The sequence below is a fragment of the Drosophila takahashii genome, chromosome 3L, assembly GCF_030179915.1.
Source record: "Drosophila takahashii strain IR98-3 E-12201 chromosome 3L, DtakHiC1v2, whole genome shotgun sequence".
Classification (NCBI taxonomy): Eukaryota; Metazoa; Arthropoda; class Insecta; order Diptera; family Drosophilidae; genus Drosophila; species Drosophila takahashii.
The window spans coordinates 4,570,990-4,586,200 of record NC_091680.1 but is presented as its reverse complement, the minus strand read 5'-3'; the positions used below and the strand labels follow the sequence as shown (position 1 = coordinate 4,586,200).

The 15,211-nt window shown below is 39.7% G+C and overlaps 3 protein-coding genes and 1 long non-coding RNA gene across 4 annotated transcripts; all 4 read right to left on the bottom strand.

Annotated features, from left to right (window-relative positions):
- Positions 1-3,489: 3,489 nt before the first annotated feature.
- Positions 3,490-4,338, bottom strand: LOC138913145 (uncharacterized). The gene is made up of 3 exons (XR_011418760.1): positions 4,197-4,338; positions 3,560-4,135; positions 3,490-3,504 (listed from the first exon to the last, which is right to left on the bottom strand). It is a non-coding gene; the product is annotated as an uncharacterized lncRNA (long non-coding RNA).
- A 2,340-nt stretch (positions 4,339-6,678) lies between these two features.
- Ids (iduronate 2-sulfatase) lies at positions 6,679-8,964 on the bottom strand. Its single transcript, XM_017155926.3, has 4 exons — positions 8,755-8,964; positions 7,469-8,489; positions 7,234-7,407; positions 6,679-6,940 (listed from the first exon to the last, which is right to left on the bottom strand). Exons 1-4 carry the CDS (start codon positions 8,962-8,964, stop codon positions 6,801-6,803), a joined length of 1,545 nt encoding a protein of 514 aa, XP_017011415.2. The 3' UTR covers positions 6,679-6,800.
- Positions 8,965-9,890: 926 nt separating this feature from the next.
- LOC108067098 (membrane protein BRI3) lies at positions 9,891-10,629 on the bottom strand. Its single transcript, XM_017155937.3, has 2 exons — positions 10,449-10,629; positions 9,891-10,394 (listed from the first exon to the last, which is right to left on the bottom strand). Exons 1-2 carry the CDS (start codon positions 10,513-10,515, stop codon positions 10,093-10,095), a joined length of 369 nt encoding a protein of 122 aa, XP_017011426.1. The 5' UTR covers positions 10,516-10,629; the 3' UTR covers positions 9,891-10,092.
- Positions 10,630-10,935: 306 nt separating this feature from the next.
- LOC108067097 (uncharacterized) lies at positions 10,936-13,329 on the bottom strand. Its single transcript, XM_017155936.3, has 3 exons — positions 12,434-13,329; positions 11,573-12,373; positions 10,936-11,519 (listed from the first exon to the last, which is right to left on the bottom strand). Exons 1-3 carry the CDS (start codon positions 13,287-13,289, stop codon positions 11,023-11,025), a joined length of 2,154 nt encoding a protein of 717 aa, XP_017011425.2. The 5' UTR covers positions 13,290-13,329; the 3' UTR covers positions 10,936-11,022.
- Between the last annotated feature and the right edge of the window lie 1,882 nt (positions 13,330-15,211).

Genomic DNA, 15,211 nt, shown 5'->3' with positions numbered 1-15,211 from the left:
CAGCAGCATCACTGAAAAGGAAAACGATTTCTCAATGTCTTTTATATCGCAGTCCAGTCCAGAGAGCTGCGTTTCAGTCTCAGTTTCCATTGCCGGTTCTCAACCTTTTGTGCCACAACCAAAAACGAAAAAAAAAGAAAAGAAAGATCCGCTCGGTAAGAACGGAGATCTTAACAAGACTAACAGATACCTTGTAAAGTACACCTGAAGAATTCCACATTCAAGATTCTTCAAAGTTATTTTTATGCTACCCAGAATCATAAACAAATTATTCAGAAAATCATAGTCAAATCAAATCGGTAATTTTCCAAAATATTGCCAAATTACAGATTTCAAAAATATTCCAAAAATAAAGAAATTTCTGATTTTAGTGCCAATGGATAAAGAACATTTTTACGAGTTTAATGATTTATGACAATGCATATTTTGTATATATTTTTTGCATTCCTTTGGGAAAGGAAAAGTACTGTGTTATAAGATTTTTGAAAACGGGATGAAATTTTACTTATACCAAAAAGAAAACCATAGAACATTTTTACCGCCAGTCCCAAAAGTATGCCACAAAATGTGTCTGCTTGCTAGAACTAGAATCTTTAAAGATCAACTTTTAAGAACTTGTTAAAATAATCATCAATATACCTTTGGACACCTTTCATTTACAGGGTATTTGGCCAAGACAAAAGACAAAGACGCGCTCTTGGAACCGATCGAGAAACTTGTTTAGCACGCGTTACAGCGGCTGCCTGTTTTTCAGAGCGGGGGCTTTCAAACTGTTTGCGGTCGGTCACTCTTCAGAAACCCCCCTGCGCACCTCGACCCCTCTTAAAAATCCCCCCAAGACCCCAACCCCGCCCACTTGGCTTCCATATAGAGTGGAAGTGCAGGGGTTTTGGGTATATAACTTTACATATATTTGCTTATGCCACAGCAAAGACGACTCTCGGCTTAATCCGTTCGGCTAAACGTTGATTACTCCGATCCGGAATATCCCCCGTCTTTATACCATCCCAAGCCCCCTATACCATCTTAGTCCCCCGAAAGGCATCCCTGCGTGGGCTCATTGTGGAATTTCTACACTCATTCTTGATTGTTTCGTTTCGTTTTACGCTCTGGGCCAAAATGTGTTGTGTTTGGGCCTGCATTCCAGCTGAATTGGTTTTGCCTGGCACCAGAAAAAAAAAACTCTTTCGACCTGGCCAAGCCCGATTTTGGATGGTTTCCAAATGGGAAGGGGGAGGATGAGGGAAGAGATAATAAATTTGAATTTCAATAAATTATTTTGTTGCTACAAGACAGCCAGCAGAAGACCCTCTTTTCCACTTCATTGTACGCCATTCCCTTCTGAATGGTCAAAAGTCCGATCTTGCGTGAATTTCATTCAACAAAAAATTATCTCTTTAGCCATTTCTTTTCCACTTTGTCGTCTTCTTTTTATTTGTATTTATTTATTTTTGAATTTTTGTATTATTTTTTGCCCACCATTGTTGGCCAAGATTGATGGCGGGAGCAGAGGGGTTACATATCCGAGTTTCATCGTAGTTATGGTCTGATGAAGTGATCAGGCCTTGACATTGATCAAATGCCAAGAGCACACAGATGCTGTGGGCGTAGGAAACACATTTTGTGGGGTCTTCAGAAATTTTTAAATATTTTAAGGTTTTTCTACAAATAATATCCTTTAATACAAATTTTTAAAAATTATTTGTGTTTCCTAATAATTAAATTAAATTATTTTAGACTTCCCAAAGCATAAAAAACAAAATTAAAATTCAGTTATTAGCAAAAACGAGATAGATTATCTTCTTATAGCCAACTTTTCTCCACCCAATACTAAATACTTAATGATCACTAGCTGAAATCTGGCAGTAGCCATCTGCTTTATTAGCAGCTCTTAAATTATTCATTTTATACATTTATTATGGGTTTGTTAGCTTCATGAATAATTACAAGACCGAATAATCAAATTAATATTGGGTTAATGAATGAATCCGCAGTTCGATCTTTGGTAGCCTTGTTATCTGGCCAAAAAGATCAACTGTTCAGCTGAAGCTACTGAATTCAGATGATCCTCAATCAGGTAAAGATCATTAATCCCCCGAAGAGGGGTGATATTTGAATGATTCCAGCTTGACACAGTTTGAGATCTGCTTGGGCCTGCGACTTTATATCGGTATATGACCATATATAAGGCACACAAGTGCCGGACACCTGAGGAGCGGCATAATCCGGCAGAGCGGCATTAATTCATGGAAATTCCGTCAAAAGAAATTTAAACCCCCTCTTCATCTATTCGCCATACTCCATTGCTATCCACATATTACTCTCTCGCACACATGGTAACCAGTTTTAAGTTTCTTCTTCTATTTTTACTCTTTTTTTTACTTTTTGGCAACGGCGTCAAGTCAACTGACAAAGCTAACAAACAACCTTCGTCATTAGCCAAACTATGGCATGTCAACGAAAATTAGCATTTTTTACAGCGGGAGGCCGGCAGCAACAACTATGTCTACGAGTACAACTACACTTTCAAAAAGAATATTACGAATTTAGGATTTGGTAAAAGCATATTAATTAAATTAATAATAAGTATAAAAATAAAAAATTTTATCAAACAAATTATGTTTTTATCTGATAATGCTATAGCTTGAAAACGACTTTCAAAATGTATTCTTCTATTTAAAAAAATTGGAAAATATAAAAACGGTATTTCTTATGAAAAAAACGTATAACAGAAAAAAAATCGGAAAAAGGGGATTGAGTATGCAAAAATTTAATCATATCTATCATAGAATCTCAAGAATTTTTTGTAGTTCTCCCATTAAACATTGTTATACTCTATATTATTATATATATATTTTTCTGAGTGTACGAGAAGTATGTAGGGGGCCTAGAGAACCCGATTTACACTTGGATCTGAGCTGTTCGAGCATCGTCAGATGCGTAGGTAAAAAGCCGACTTCAGTCCGCTTGATGAACTATATCCACTTTATACACATTTTCTAGTTGTTGTTGCCGCATTTGTGCCGCTCGGTCGACCGTCGCTGCCTCTGCCTCTGCCGGCGTCTCTGCCGCTGCCTACGCATCTTTTGCAATTTCGTTTGAGCCGCCCACGCATTTGAGTTTGCTTAGAAATAAACGGCAAAGCAGCCTACAAATTCAAATTAAAGTTGTATTCGCATTATTCGCTATATTTTGTGACTACACTGAAAAAAAAAAATTTAAATATTCGTAATAATATTTAAAACTGAAAGTTAAATTTAGTTAGTAACTTTATAAAACAATTATATAAATATACTTCGAAAAAACGTACTTAAAACCGTGTATGGTAACAATATAAAATATAAAGAAATATAAAAAAAAATTTGGTTTTAAAATCATATTATTTAATCACACGAAAAAGGGGCGTTAGGCAAAAGAAAAAATTCAATTTACATAAAATTGAAAACCAAAAATTATTCTCCTCACGATGGGGGACGTGAAACTACGGCGATCACTAAAATAACACTAAAAATAAGTAAACGTTTTAATTGTCATTTTCCTGTAATTATCAAGGACCTACCTCCCTTTATATTGAATTCTTCTGGCTTTGTTATCTGGCTTTTATAGTTGGAAACAATTAGTGCTGGAACATTTTTTATTTAATCACAGTCTGTGACACAAAGTTGACTTTTAATTCTTTAAAAATGTCGCGTAAAAAAAGATGTTTTTTTTTAAATCGATCGAAAAAGTGGAAGTGGTATAGTTAGTATAGATTTATTGATATCAAGCAAAATGGTTTGAAACGTTACCATCGAAATTTGCATTTCTACACAGATTATTTTGCTTTTCCAAAGTGAAATAGTGAAGAAAATAAACAAACTGTGTGATTACATTCGCGTAGGCACAAACATATAACGTCCATAGGCTCTATTGTTAGGTCCAATGTACCAATATCTATGGGGTCTATAGGGTCTATAGGGATTTCTAGTGTAAGGTCTATAGTCAGGTGTATAGGGATTTCTAGTGTAAGGGGGTAAGTAAGAAGGATAGTAAGGTCTATTTGGCGCGGGTTTTGGCGCTGGTTTTGGCGCTTTTTTGGGCGCGGGTTTGGACGCTGGTGTGGGGTTCAGTGCTGTTACTGCAGTTAGAGCGATCACTAAAATAATGAAAAGTAAAGGTATTATTAACTGCGTTTTTATTAATTATTAAAGACGTACCGCAAATGATAAAAGAAGCTGCAAAGCGCATAATGTTTGGATCTCAAGATGTGCCACTTGATTGAATTATTCTGGTCTGGAGATCTGGTTTTTGTAGACCGAAACAATTAGTGCTGCAAAATTTGTAATTTATGGGAATGCGACACAAATCGGTTAAAATAAGAAATATTATTAAAAATGACTTAGCATAATTATTTTTCTCCGTGCATATATGCCAGTCGAATTCAGCTCTCGTGGGCTTTATGGCCATAGATATATAATACAGTTTAGAGCCAGCCCGCCCGAGTGTCTGCCACATTTACCACAGCTCCCAGTATCCAAGCATCTGAATATCTGGCCACGCTATCCATCTAAGCCAGCCAGCCTATCTGGAACTGTATCTCTATCTCTACTTCTATCTGTATCTGTATCTATCCGGCCATCGGTTAAACCTCTAAAGTGCCATAGATTATTATAACACACGCGCTATGCGACTGTGCTGCGGTTAGCCGCAAAACTCAAAACCGAAACAGACACTCCAAGCCAAAAGGCCCCACACGAGCTATATGGCTCTATGCTATATGCAATATCCCCTTTTCCATTTTGGGTGCATTATGCATAGCCAAATTGGGGAAAAGGGGGAGGGGGTTTGACCCACCCATTGGGAGGAGCAACACTAGCGCGAATTAAAGAAAAAGGCTGTCAACGAAGCAACGGTAAAGAAAATGAATGAGAGGAAAGCCCACAACGGAAATGGCAATGTAAAAATAAGTTATGGTAGGTGGATGTGGTAAATAATATTGCAGAAGGGAGGAGGGGTAAACACACCTTAAATAGTTCTATTACCAACTTGGCGATCATCTAACAGGCTTAGAAATAAATAGATGGAAGTCTGTAATATATCAATTGGTTTTTGGTTTTAAATATTTAAATATAAAAAGGTATTTATATACTTACATAATTTAATTTTTCGGTGTTATATAATATTATATTTTAATTAAGAAGAGGAATATTTATATCTACAAATAATTATAATTTTTACAGCAACCAATTAAAAAATCTATTGACATATTCGTCAATCCTTAAATCTTTTTACTTTATAGTAACAGTAACTAAATCATGAATGACTTGTCCTCGTAAATTCGTTTAAATAGACGTAAAAATTTGAATATGATATTATTAAATTTCTATTAAAATATTCAACTGCAAAACCCATATTCAATAAACTAAAGTTTTCTCTATAAAATTCACGACAATCAACTAAAATTAGTGAATGGAATTGTAAAAGCCACAAAGTCTCGAGAAATATGACAAAAATCATAACGTTAAAATGGCCACGCCTTCTTTGGGACACATATTTTTCGAAATGCAGCGAGTGTGTGTGTGTTTGAAAGTGCTGCCAAAATGCAGTTTAATCACCTCCAGAGAGACGGCCCACATGGCGAACCCAAAACGCAGCCCACACCAAATATGCACATTAGAGAGCACGTAGAGAAAGAGTGGGTTAAAGGCGGGGGTTAAGGAGGCGGTCTACTGGCGGAGGGGGAAGGGGGAGGTAAAGGGGGAATGGGGATCACATCGATCAAGCACCGGGCTGCAGATTTAATTACCAGACTGGGAAGTGCACACAGAGAACTTATATATCATTTTGGGCATTGTGTTGCAATGGGGATCATTGAATTTATGTTTTAATTTATTTTTCATTTTAGCTAGACTTGATCTTAATATACGAATACGAGTATATCATTCGAATATCTTATTCAAATCCTTTAGAAATCAGTAACTAATTTTATTCTGTTCCGAAAACTTTAATTTAACCAAAATAAATTGTTAAAGTATTGTTAAGTTTAATTAAAGGTGTTACATTAAAAAAAGCGTTTTTTATTTCAATACAAAAATATTTAAAATCAATAGTTGTTACGCAAAAAATAAATTTATTTTGTTTAATTCTTCTTGAAATGCAAATATAACGGATACTTAATTTTCGAATAATTTTTAATAAATATTTAATAATAATATTTATATTAAATGTCACCTAACTATCCATACAAATTTCTCTCTGTGCTTTGATTTTCACTCGCCTGGCAACAAACCGAAGCGAAAATGAAAGCTCGAAAAGAGTCGCCAACGTAGCTCCAGCCCCCCTCCCCCTTAGCCCCACTCTCCTCTCCTCTCCCCATCCTCTCTCGATTTGGGCGGCGACGTCGCTGCCGACGCCAACGCAGCGAGACGCGCGCCGCCAACGTTGAATGAAATTTCATTCACAAAAATTCACAAAAACGAAGCCAAAAAAGCAATGGACACCAGTCACGCATGCGCGGATCGGAGTGGATCGGATTGTATATTGTGCATGGGTTGCTTGGATCGGGGAGTCAGGGGGGAGGCGGTCTCCAAGACGGGGGCATCGCAGAAATTACAGCGAAAAATATGCAGCATGTCTGGGCGTCTCGCAAACGTTGTTGCCCAACCGGAAGTATTAAATTCCAATTATGGCGACAAGATATTTCGCCGTCCCGTCTCGAGATCGTTTGTCGCGCTGCCTTTATTGCTTATGAATTTATTCAAAATCAGAGGGATTCCAAAAGGGGAAATGAAGGATCTCCGATCACCGATCTCGGATCTCCACTAGCTGCCCACGACTTCCATTAAACGCCGGCGCAGTCGCTGGCGGACATCATCAAATTCGGGCAGGGGCACCAGGTTCAACTCCTCTCCAGAATCCAGCCGATGATCGTACAACTCCTCGCCATACACGTCGTGCCAGTCTGAAAAAAAAAATTGGTAAATTAATTAAGTAAGAAAAAACTGAATAAACAAACAAATAAATACTACTTTTTAAATAACATTATATTTGTAAAAAAAAAATTTTTTTTTTGGTTTTTGTTTATTTAAGCCTCAAAGTATTTTAAGTTCGTAAGTTGGCTTTAAAAGTTTTGTTAATTGTAAACATATTTATGAACATTTTTAAGTTATCATGTCAACTTACTTAAATAAAATCAGACTCTTTTTTATTTCTAACAATAAATATTCTTCAATATTCAATTAATCTCTAACTCACCTCTGCTAAAGTTCTGGGCATGAAATCTCACCCACAGCGTATACCTATAGATATCGGTTCTCAGGCTATAGCCCATGATTTTGATATTCCTTAGCTTGGGTTTGTCGCTATTCGGATGCTTAGTGGGCAGCATTCCTGGTCGGGGATACTGACTGAGGGCCACATGCTCATCAGCTAAAAGGGAATAATATATTAATTATAAATGAATTCTTTAAAATAATAAAAACAGACTTACCCCTACCCAAACCCATTAGCTGGAAATAAAGACTCTTGCCCTCGCCGCAGGTCAACTCTTGGGAATCCTGGCAAACAGGTAACTTGGGTAAACCCGCCAGATCCACAAGAGTGGGGAATACATCCAGCAGTTCTGTGATACCATGATAGTACTTCGTCTGGGTGAGAGGGAACTGGGGAGTTCTTATCATTAAAGGAACCCTGAGAGCCACCTCGAAGTTGCTGTATTTAGCCCACTCAGCATGTTCGCCCAGGGACCAACCATGATCGCCCAGCACCACCACCACCGTTTTATCCAGATCCAATCCTGCGATCAACTTGCCAAACAGATCATCCACATAGGCCACCGAGGCATAGTAACCCTGTCGTATCTGAGCAGCCTGATGCGGGGAAATCGGTCCATAGGGAAAGGATATATTCGAGTGCTTGAAGTCATCTCGGGCCCTGACATCCGTGTAGGGATTCCAGGCCACTGCCGGCATATCCGGCGGTTTCAGACTGTCCTCCGTGTAATTGTAGAACTGGGAGAGTTTAAATCTCGAAAGAAATTGCCGTGGAAACCGAAAATTAATGTGCGGCTTGTGGAAACCCATAGCCAGAAAGTATGGCTCTCTATTTTGGTTCCTCCGCGATTCCACAAAGCGCAAAGCCTCGGAAACGGATTCAATATCCGGTAGAGTCTTGTACGGCTGCGTTTGCAGTTCCACCGGACAGATGAGATTCTTCCGGAGAATTCCTTCCTTATCCGGGCAAACTGGTGAATTCATAAACTGCTCTGTTCGCGGACGAAATGCTGGAGCTGACCAACTCAAAGGATAATCATCCGTGTTGTTGGAGGAGAGGCCCGGGTGGAAGACCTTGCCACAGCTGTAGGTGTAGTATCCATGCTCCTTGAAGTACTGCGGCAAAGTGGTGAAGTTTCCGGTGAAAGTGCGCCAGTAACTGTAGAAATCGTACAGATGCAAAGTATCCGGTCTTCGACCTGTGAGCAGGGAATTCCTACTGGGGGCACACAGAGATTGCTATAAAAAAAGGATAAATATTAAAGCACGATTTTATTTCTTCTCAATTCTATTTGTTTATAATTGTAGATTTTTTTTTAGATTTTTATGTCTGACCGATTTTGCTTACGCTTTAACCTGCCGTTTTTTAAGTTGTCAATTTTATTAGTAAAGAAGTTTTTTTGATGCCACATTTACTGTACAGATAAACTTGTATTGTTAATAAAGTACAGATTAATCATAATAATTTATTATTTTCTTATAATATCCCCCTAACAATTCTCACCTGACTATAAGTCCTTGTGAAGACATGACTTCCCTTGGCAAAATCATCTAGATAAGGAGTGCTGGCCAGTGGATCACCATATGCACCAATCACGGGACGCAAATCATCGAAGATCACCATCACCACATTGGGTCTTCTGGCTGGCGGAGGAGCAACTGCGTCTAGCAGCACGGGAATCAACAGCGGGAACAGGAGACGAGCACTGGTCATGTTCACGGCAAAGGAAATTCACGACTGTTGACTCGAAGATGCCGAGACGGCGGATGTGGATGCCGGCGAATTTGTTGTGATACCCTGTTGCCCATGAAATCTGATAGATGGGTATGCCCCGTTTAAAATTATTAAAAAACAAAAAAAATATTAAAATGTAATAATTAAATTTAGAATTTATATTACAAAATATTGATAGGAATATATATAATCACACCTTCTAGATCAAATTATTACAGTTCTGCTGGTGGTAACTAATACGAATTCAAAGTGCATTTTAAAAAGAACCTATAGTATTTTTTTTATTTTATTGATTGTTTTTATTAATATTAATTATTTGTTTTTAGGGTATATCTGGGTCGTTCCGGTTCCGATCGCCTTATAAAGCACTACACTTGTTTACAGTTTTACGCGGCAAAGTGCAAAGAGTATAGAGAATACGGACGGGCGGCGTAATTCAAAACCGCCCCCATTATATTTCAATTGAATTTAACGGAAGCGCGCCTCGACGACGCTTACAATGCACAATATATAGATACAGTCAAAGTTCTATAACCAAAACTTTTATGGGCTAATCATCTATGACTTAAACCTAACTCTTCTAAACTTTCCTTTCATACTCACCAAAATAATAGAATTCTATGAGTCCCATATATTTTTACTCATCATTTTTATTTAGCATTGGAATACATTTGCTTATTAAATAAAATTCTTCCTTTTCAGATTGGAATTTAGAACTTATGATAATTAAAATCTTCTTTCTTTTCTCTAAAAAAAATGTTGTATTTTACAATAATATTTTTTATGTTATAATATTACATTTTTGGGTTCGAGTTAGGCACATTCCACTGTACATGACCATTCTCTTTATAAGCAATCGCCGGACAGTGACTGGAAATCGGGGGCACACCGCAAACAGCCATGAATAATATTTACACATAATATTTAATGAATTGTGAGCTAACGATTAACAATAATAAAAGTATTGGAGCTTTGTGATATCTGGGAAAAAACAGTCATAACAAGGAATAGTCACTGGTGCCGAAATCCCGAAAGGAAAGAAAGGGGAGGTGTATTTGTAGGTGATTTTTAAGGGGAATTCCCTGTAGAAGACCAAGGGAATCCCCTCTAAAAAACCGTTCCACAGTTGGTGCAGCGCTTCTCCTTCATGGCCAGGCAGCAGAGGATTCCCAGGGGGAAGAAGAAGATGGCGCAGCACAGGCCGCAGCAGGAGAAGGTGTCCTCCAGGTAGCCAATGCGACAGGCTGGACATCCGCCGATCACGATGATCTCCGTGGGCATGGCCACCGGAGTGGGTTGAATCACCACGTTGACCGGCGTCGTCTCGAAAGCTCCATAGGATGGGGCGTGCATGTTGGGGGGCGGGGCACTGGGTGCTCCCTGGTGGACGCCCACTATCAACCGGGAATCTGCAATAAATCGTGGATTAATAAGGTGTTTTTTGGGAGTCTTTAATTATTTACCCTGGGAGGGACTGTTCATGACTTCGTCGTAGCTCGGCGGTGCAGCGTCTTTGCGGGTATCTGCCATTCTGGCCGGAAAGCTTTTTTTCCCGTGACTCACTTTGTTATTAAAGATAATTTACTATGTTTAATTGTGTTAACTTTTTTTCCTTTGTTTTGCTGCTGCAGCGGGTTATCGTTGCAACAGCTGAGCGCGATGACTGCTATCGATTATTACAGGTGGGCGCGAATGTATCTCTTCAAGTTTAAAATTTAAACTTCAATTAGGAATTATAAAATTTGTTTTAAGATTAAATGGAATAATGCAAAGAAGTTTAATAGTTAACTAAAAACTCTTTAGAGTTTTAACATTTGAAAAACAAATTTATTTTAGCAAAAGTAACAAAATTACCTGTAATTACTTTAACTCTACCTGAAAACCCAAGTTTTATGGAAATAAATAGACTAATGCAAAGAGGTTTAACCGTTAATTATAAACTCTTTAGAGTTTTAACATTTAAAAAAACAAATTTTATTTTAGCAAAAGTAACAAAATTACCTGTAATTACTTTAACTCTACCTGAAAAACCTTGTTTTACAGAAACCTATAAGCAAACTTATAGTACCCATCTATTTGGCTTTGGGTTAGCGAGGATTTCTGCTTGGCTAGGACCTTTACAAAGTCCTGAAGCTCGATTTCAGTGGCCTCAAAGTCACGCTGAAAAGCCTCGATGGCCGCCTCGTTGCAGAGATTACAGAGATCGGCCCCAGAATAGCGATCGGTGAGAGAGGCAATCTCCTCCAGAACCACATTCTCATGAAAAGGCATTCGTTGGGCATGGAGTTTCAGCAGCGCTAGACGAGAATCCTCATCCGGTGCTGGAACATGGATGAGCTTGTCGAAGCGCCCAGGTCTCATCAAGGCGTCATCAATCATTTCCGGACGATTGGTGGCCGCCACCACGAGAATATGCTGCTGGCTGCCACCGCCCACAATGCCATCCATTTCGGTGAGCAGCGTGGAGAGAATCCTCAGCTGAACTTGACCACCACCGCCGCCACTTGAAACAGTTCTTCTGCCAACAAGGGAATCTGTGAAATAAGAGAGGTTAATAATTATTTTTGAGGAATCCCTTATGACTTACCTATCTCATCTAGAAATATAAGACATGGAGCATTTTTCCTTGCTGTATCGAAGATCCGCGAAATGAACTTCTCGGCGCAACCGACGTAGGGCGAGTAAACCTCCGCCGCCGAGGTGGCAATGAAGGTCATGTTCGCCTCTTTGGCCAGGCACTTGGCCACGGTGGTCTTGGCACATCCTGGCGGTCCATAGAGCAGCACTCCCTTGGGCAGACTCAAGCCGAATCGGGCAAAGGCGGCACTCTGCCGCAGACCAGCTAAAACGGTGACTTGCAAAGTGCGTTTGAGGGATTCCATTCCGCCGATAACCTCGAAACCAGTAGTCATTTTTGAAACCCTCACATCCGTGGATCGCGAGGCACTCGGTTGAGTTTGGAGCAGCGATTGGCGGAAGATTTGCTCCACATTGCCGTCATCTTTTGTAAGCAATTCCTGTTGCACGCGACGCATGAGGAGTGTTAAATCCGCCATCACAAAACCCTGCGTGTTTCTGGCTATGTGATCAAGTAAAGTTTCCGTGAGTTGCAGCTCATGAGCCTCGCACAGATCCTCCACGAGTCGTTTGCGTTGCTCCTCCGAGGGCATTTGTATAGAAACCTCTCTTACAAATCGCCTGCGAGCGTGTTCATGCAGGGAGTCCGGGGATCCCGAAGTGGCTATACAAATAACGCCCTGAGGCAGTGCATCAATCAGTTTGTAGAGCTGCGCTGAGATGCGCAGGGAATTGCTGGAGTTTTTGGCATCTGCGACACTCGAAGAGGGGCAAAGCAACTCCAGATCCTCGATGAGTATCACAATGGGCACTGAAAGGGGATAAAAATATCAGTAATTTGAAAAAATGTTTAGAAATCATAAAATTTTACACAAAGGTTGCAGCTGCTCCTTGAAAGTCTCAGCCGCCTGGAAGATCCTTCTCAACTCCTCTTCCGTTTCTCCTGGATAGGAACGCAGCACCTGGCTGGCTGTGATGTAGAAACAGTTGCAGCTGAGGCGCCGCAGAAACTCCCCAAGGAGGCGACTCTTTCCACAGCCCACAGGTCCAACAATCAATGATGTAGTAGGAAATCTATGCGAGAAACCGCTTTTAGAGGTTTCCAACAGCTGCTCCAAGTCCTCCATGGGCTGCTCGAAGCTGTGAGGCAGGTACTTAGAGGTGGACGCCAAAGGATAGGGCATTCCCAGTCGGGTGTCCACCAGGAGGAGCTCAGCATCTCGGCAGAATTCAAAACACTCGTCAGCGGCAACTCCTGGAGCATCGATCACCTCCACACTGGCGATGCCCAGTTGGGCCAGGCGTCTGTGCTGCACGGAGCACCCCTTGGTTAGCTTCAGGTGGCGCAGGAACACCCTCACATCGTCCTTCAGATCCTCCAGAGAAACCTGAGCGCATTGGAGCAGTTCCTGGGTGACTGTGACAATGCAGGGAATCTTAGCTGGGCAGGAAACCAGTTTCAGTGGCTCTAGGAGCACCAAATGCTGATTGGTGGGTGAGAATTGCGAGGAGGAGGTGACCATTCCGTCCAAGAAGCAACAAGTTTCACTACCGGCACGCGGAGTAACCCAACAAACTGCGTAGCTGCCATCGGAAAGGTGGCAGCGACACCATCCCGTCCCCAGAGGATCCTCTGCCGCCGGAACATAGCATCTCTGCGGCTCCAGATCGCTGTCGTCCAGCAGGGAAAGCGGAAAAGCCGGAAAATCCAAGTGGTTGTGGTGCATTTTGTTTACCTCGTTTCGACTGCAACGATAACATATCGATAACAGCAGGGCTGGGAAGTCGCCTATTTCATAGCTAAATCTGGCTATTTTTAATGATAGCGAATATAATTTAAAAATGAATTAAAATTTAAACAAAAAATAAATATATATAATAGTCTTCTCTGGTTAAAAGGAGAATATTACACTTTAGTACAAGTTCCTAGAAATTGTGATTTTAGACAAACAAATAAATTAAAAATAAATTGCTGATTATATTTCCACTTTTATTAAAATTTTAATAATATTTCCTGTTATTCTTTTTAAATAATTTAAATCGAGTATTACTATAAAAGAGTAGATGTCGATTTGCGTCATGTTCCCCCAGCCCAAACCATAAGACCTAAAATTCTGGAAAAAATTGGGTCTGAATCGTGTGTTAGAGGAGGTGTGCACTAAGAAAGGATTTTTTAAAATTCGGCTCCTAAGGACTCCCAGGACTCTCGAAAAATGCAAAATTGGTTGATTAAAACATCAACCATTCCCACAGTTTTTAACCAAACAAGTTGATATTTTTTTTTAAGCTTTGTTTGTGGAAATCTTTGAAAGCCCAGAAGATGAGCCCCCACCGACTTCCGGTTGGGGCACTTAATTAATTTTTCCGCACCGATTATGCGATCGCATCCGTTTTTGTTTTAAAGTGCGGAGCTATGCCATACAATTAGTAAGGTATTTTTTTTTTCGTTTTTTGGACCCACGGTTGATTTTATATGATCCTTTTTGTTTGCGTGGGTTGCGGGGGGCCTCTTTGGCAGCACGTTGTTTTTGTTTTTCGCAGCACTCACGAACGTCAGCAAAAGCAGAGCGAGAGAGTAGTGAGCAGAGAGAGAGTCATTTGAAGCGAAAGAGACGCCGCCAATGTTTTGTTTCTGGCTTAGAAACACCTGATAAAATTTTTCTATTTGGATACCAGAACGGATTATCTAATGGATGCAATTCTAAGTCAAAGTGTGTAGCCAACCCATTAAATTCATAAGGAATTTTGGTTTTGATTTTAAAAACATTTTGGATTGGCTTTCAAGGGGAGAGCAGGGAAAAACTTTCAGTCGTCACATTTGCATGTGAGAAACGCAATGACACACACACACATCGAATGATTAAATTAGGACAAAATAACGGATCACCCAATGCAGCCATTCTAAATCAAATATTTTGCAAAAATTTAAATTATGGTAAAGACGAGAGCGCACGACGAAAATTGCTGGCAAATTTCGTCTCCAAAATTACACCTACTGTTTTCACCCAAAAGAGTTGGAGCTTTAGGTGCTTTTTTTAATTTTCCTCATTTCCCGAAATATTTAACTCCAGCTGTTGATCTCCAGCCGACATTGGGGCACTTCTTTTTTTGTTTACCTACCGATCCTGCGAGCGGATCCGTTTTTCGCTTAAAGCATTTTGGCCGTAGCCTTTCATAGGTATTTGTGTGTTATTTCTTATATATTCTTTTTTATGTTTTAAAGGTTTTTGGGGGTTAGATCTGTTCAAAATAAACGGTAAAAAAGAGTAAAAGTTTTTCTCTGCATTCGCTTAGCTAACCAAATCTATAAAATTAAGTTGCGATTAAGGAGGTATTGGATAGATTAGGGTAAAAGAACTGTAAGGGAAGGGTGAAGGTGAGAAAGATAAAGTTCGTTTGTACTTTAGTGAGGATAAGGTCAAGGTGACAAACAAGTTTTACTAAGAAAAAGTGAAGTTAAAGTAAGTATAGTAAGGAAAATTTGTTTTCAGGTGAGACTAAAGTTAGGTTGGCTAAGAAGAGGAAAAACTGGTGCTAAGGTGGGTTAAGACTAGGAAATAGTGAAAACAGCATTAAGGTGCTAAAAAGTGTGCCAAGAGTTAGAATAAAATAGGTGGGGTTAATGTGAGGTAATATTAGAGTTAATGCG

Bases quoted from the DNA above. Each gene is read 5' to 3' on its own strand.
- Ids (XM_017155926.3), bottom strand. From the start codon at position 8,964: ATGACCAGTGCTCGTCTCCTGTTCCCGCTGTTGATTCCCGTGCTGCTA. The intron at 8,490-8,754 runs GTGAGAATTGTT...CTTTTTTTATAG, and splicing joins TCACAAGGACTTATAGTCAG to CAATCTCTGTGTGCCCCCAG. The intron at 6,941-7,233 runs GTGAGTTAGAGA...TTTTTTTTTCAG, and splicing joins TGCCCAGAACTTTAGCAGAG to ACTGGCACGACGTGTATGGC.
- LOC108067097 (XM_017155936.3), bottom strand. From the start codon at position 13,289: ATGCACCACAACCACTTGGATTTTCCGGCTTTTCCGCTTTCCCTGCTG. The intron at 12,374-12,433 runs GTAAAATTTTAT...ATCCCCTTTCAG, and splicing joins GGAGCAGCTGCAACCTTTGT to TGCCCATTGTGATACTCATC. The intron at 11,520-11,572 runs GTAAGTCATAAG...CTTATTTCACAG, and splicing joins TATATTTCTAGATGAGATAG to ATTCCCTTGTTGGCAGAAGA.
- LOC108067098 (XM_017155937.3), bottom strand. From the start codon at position 10,515: ATGGCAGATACCCGCAAAGACGCTGCACCGCCGAGCTACGACGAAGTC. The intron at 10,395-10,448 runs GTAAATAATTAA...GATTTATTGCAG, and splicing joins CATGAACAGTCCCTCCCAGG to ATTCCCGGTTGATAGTGGGC.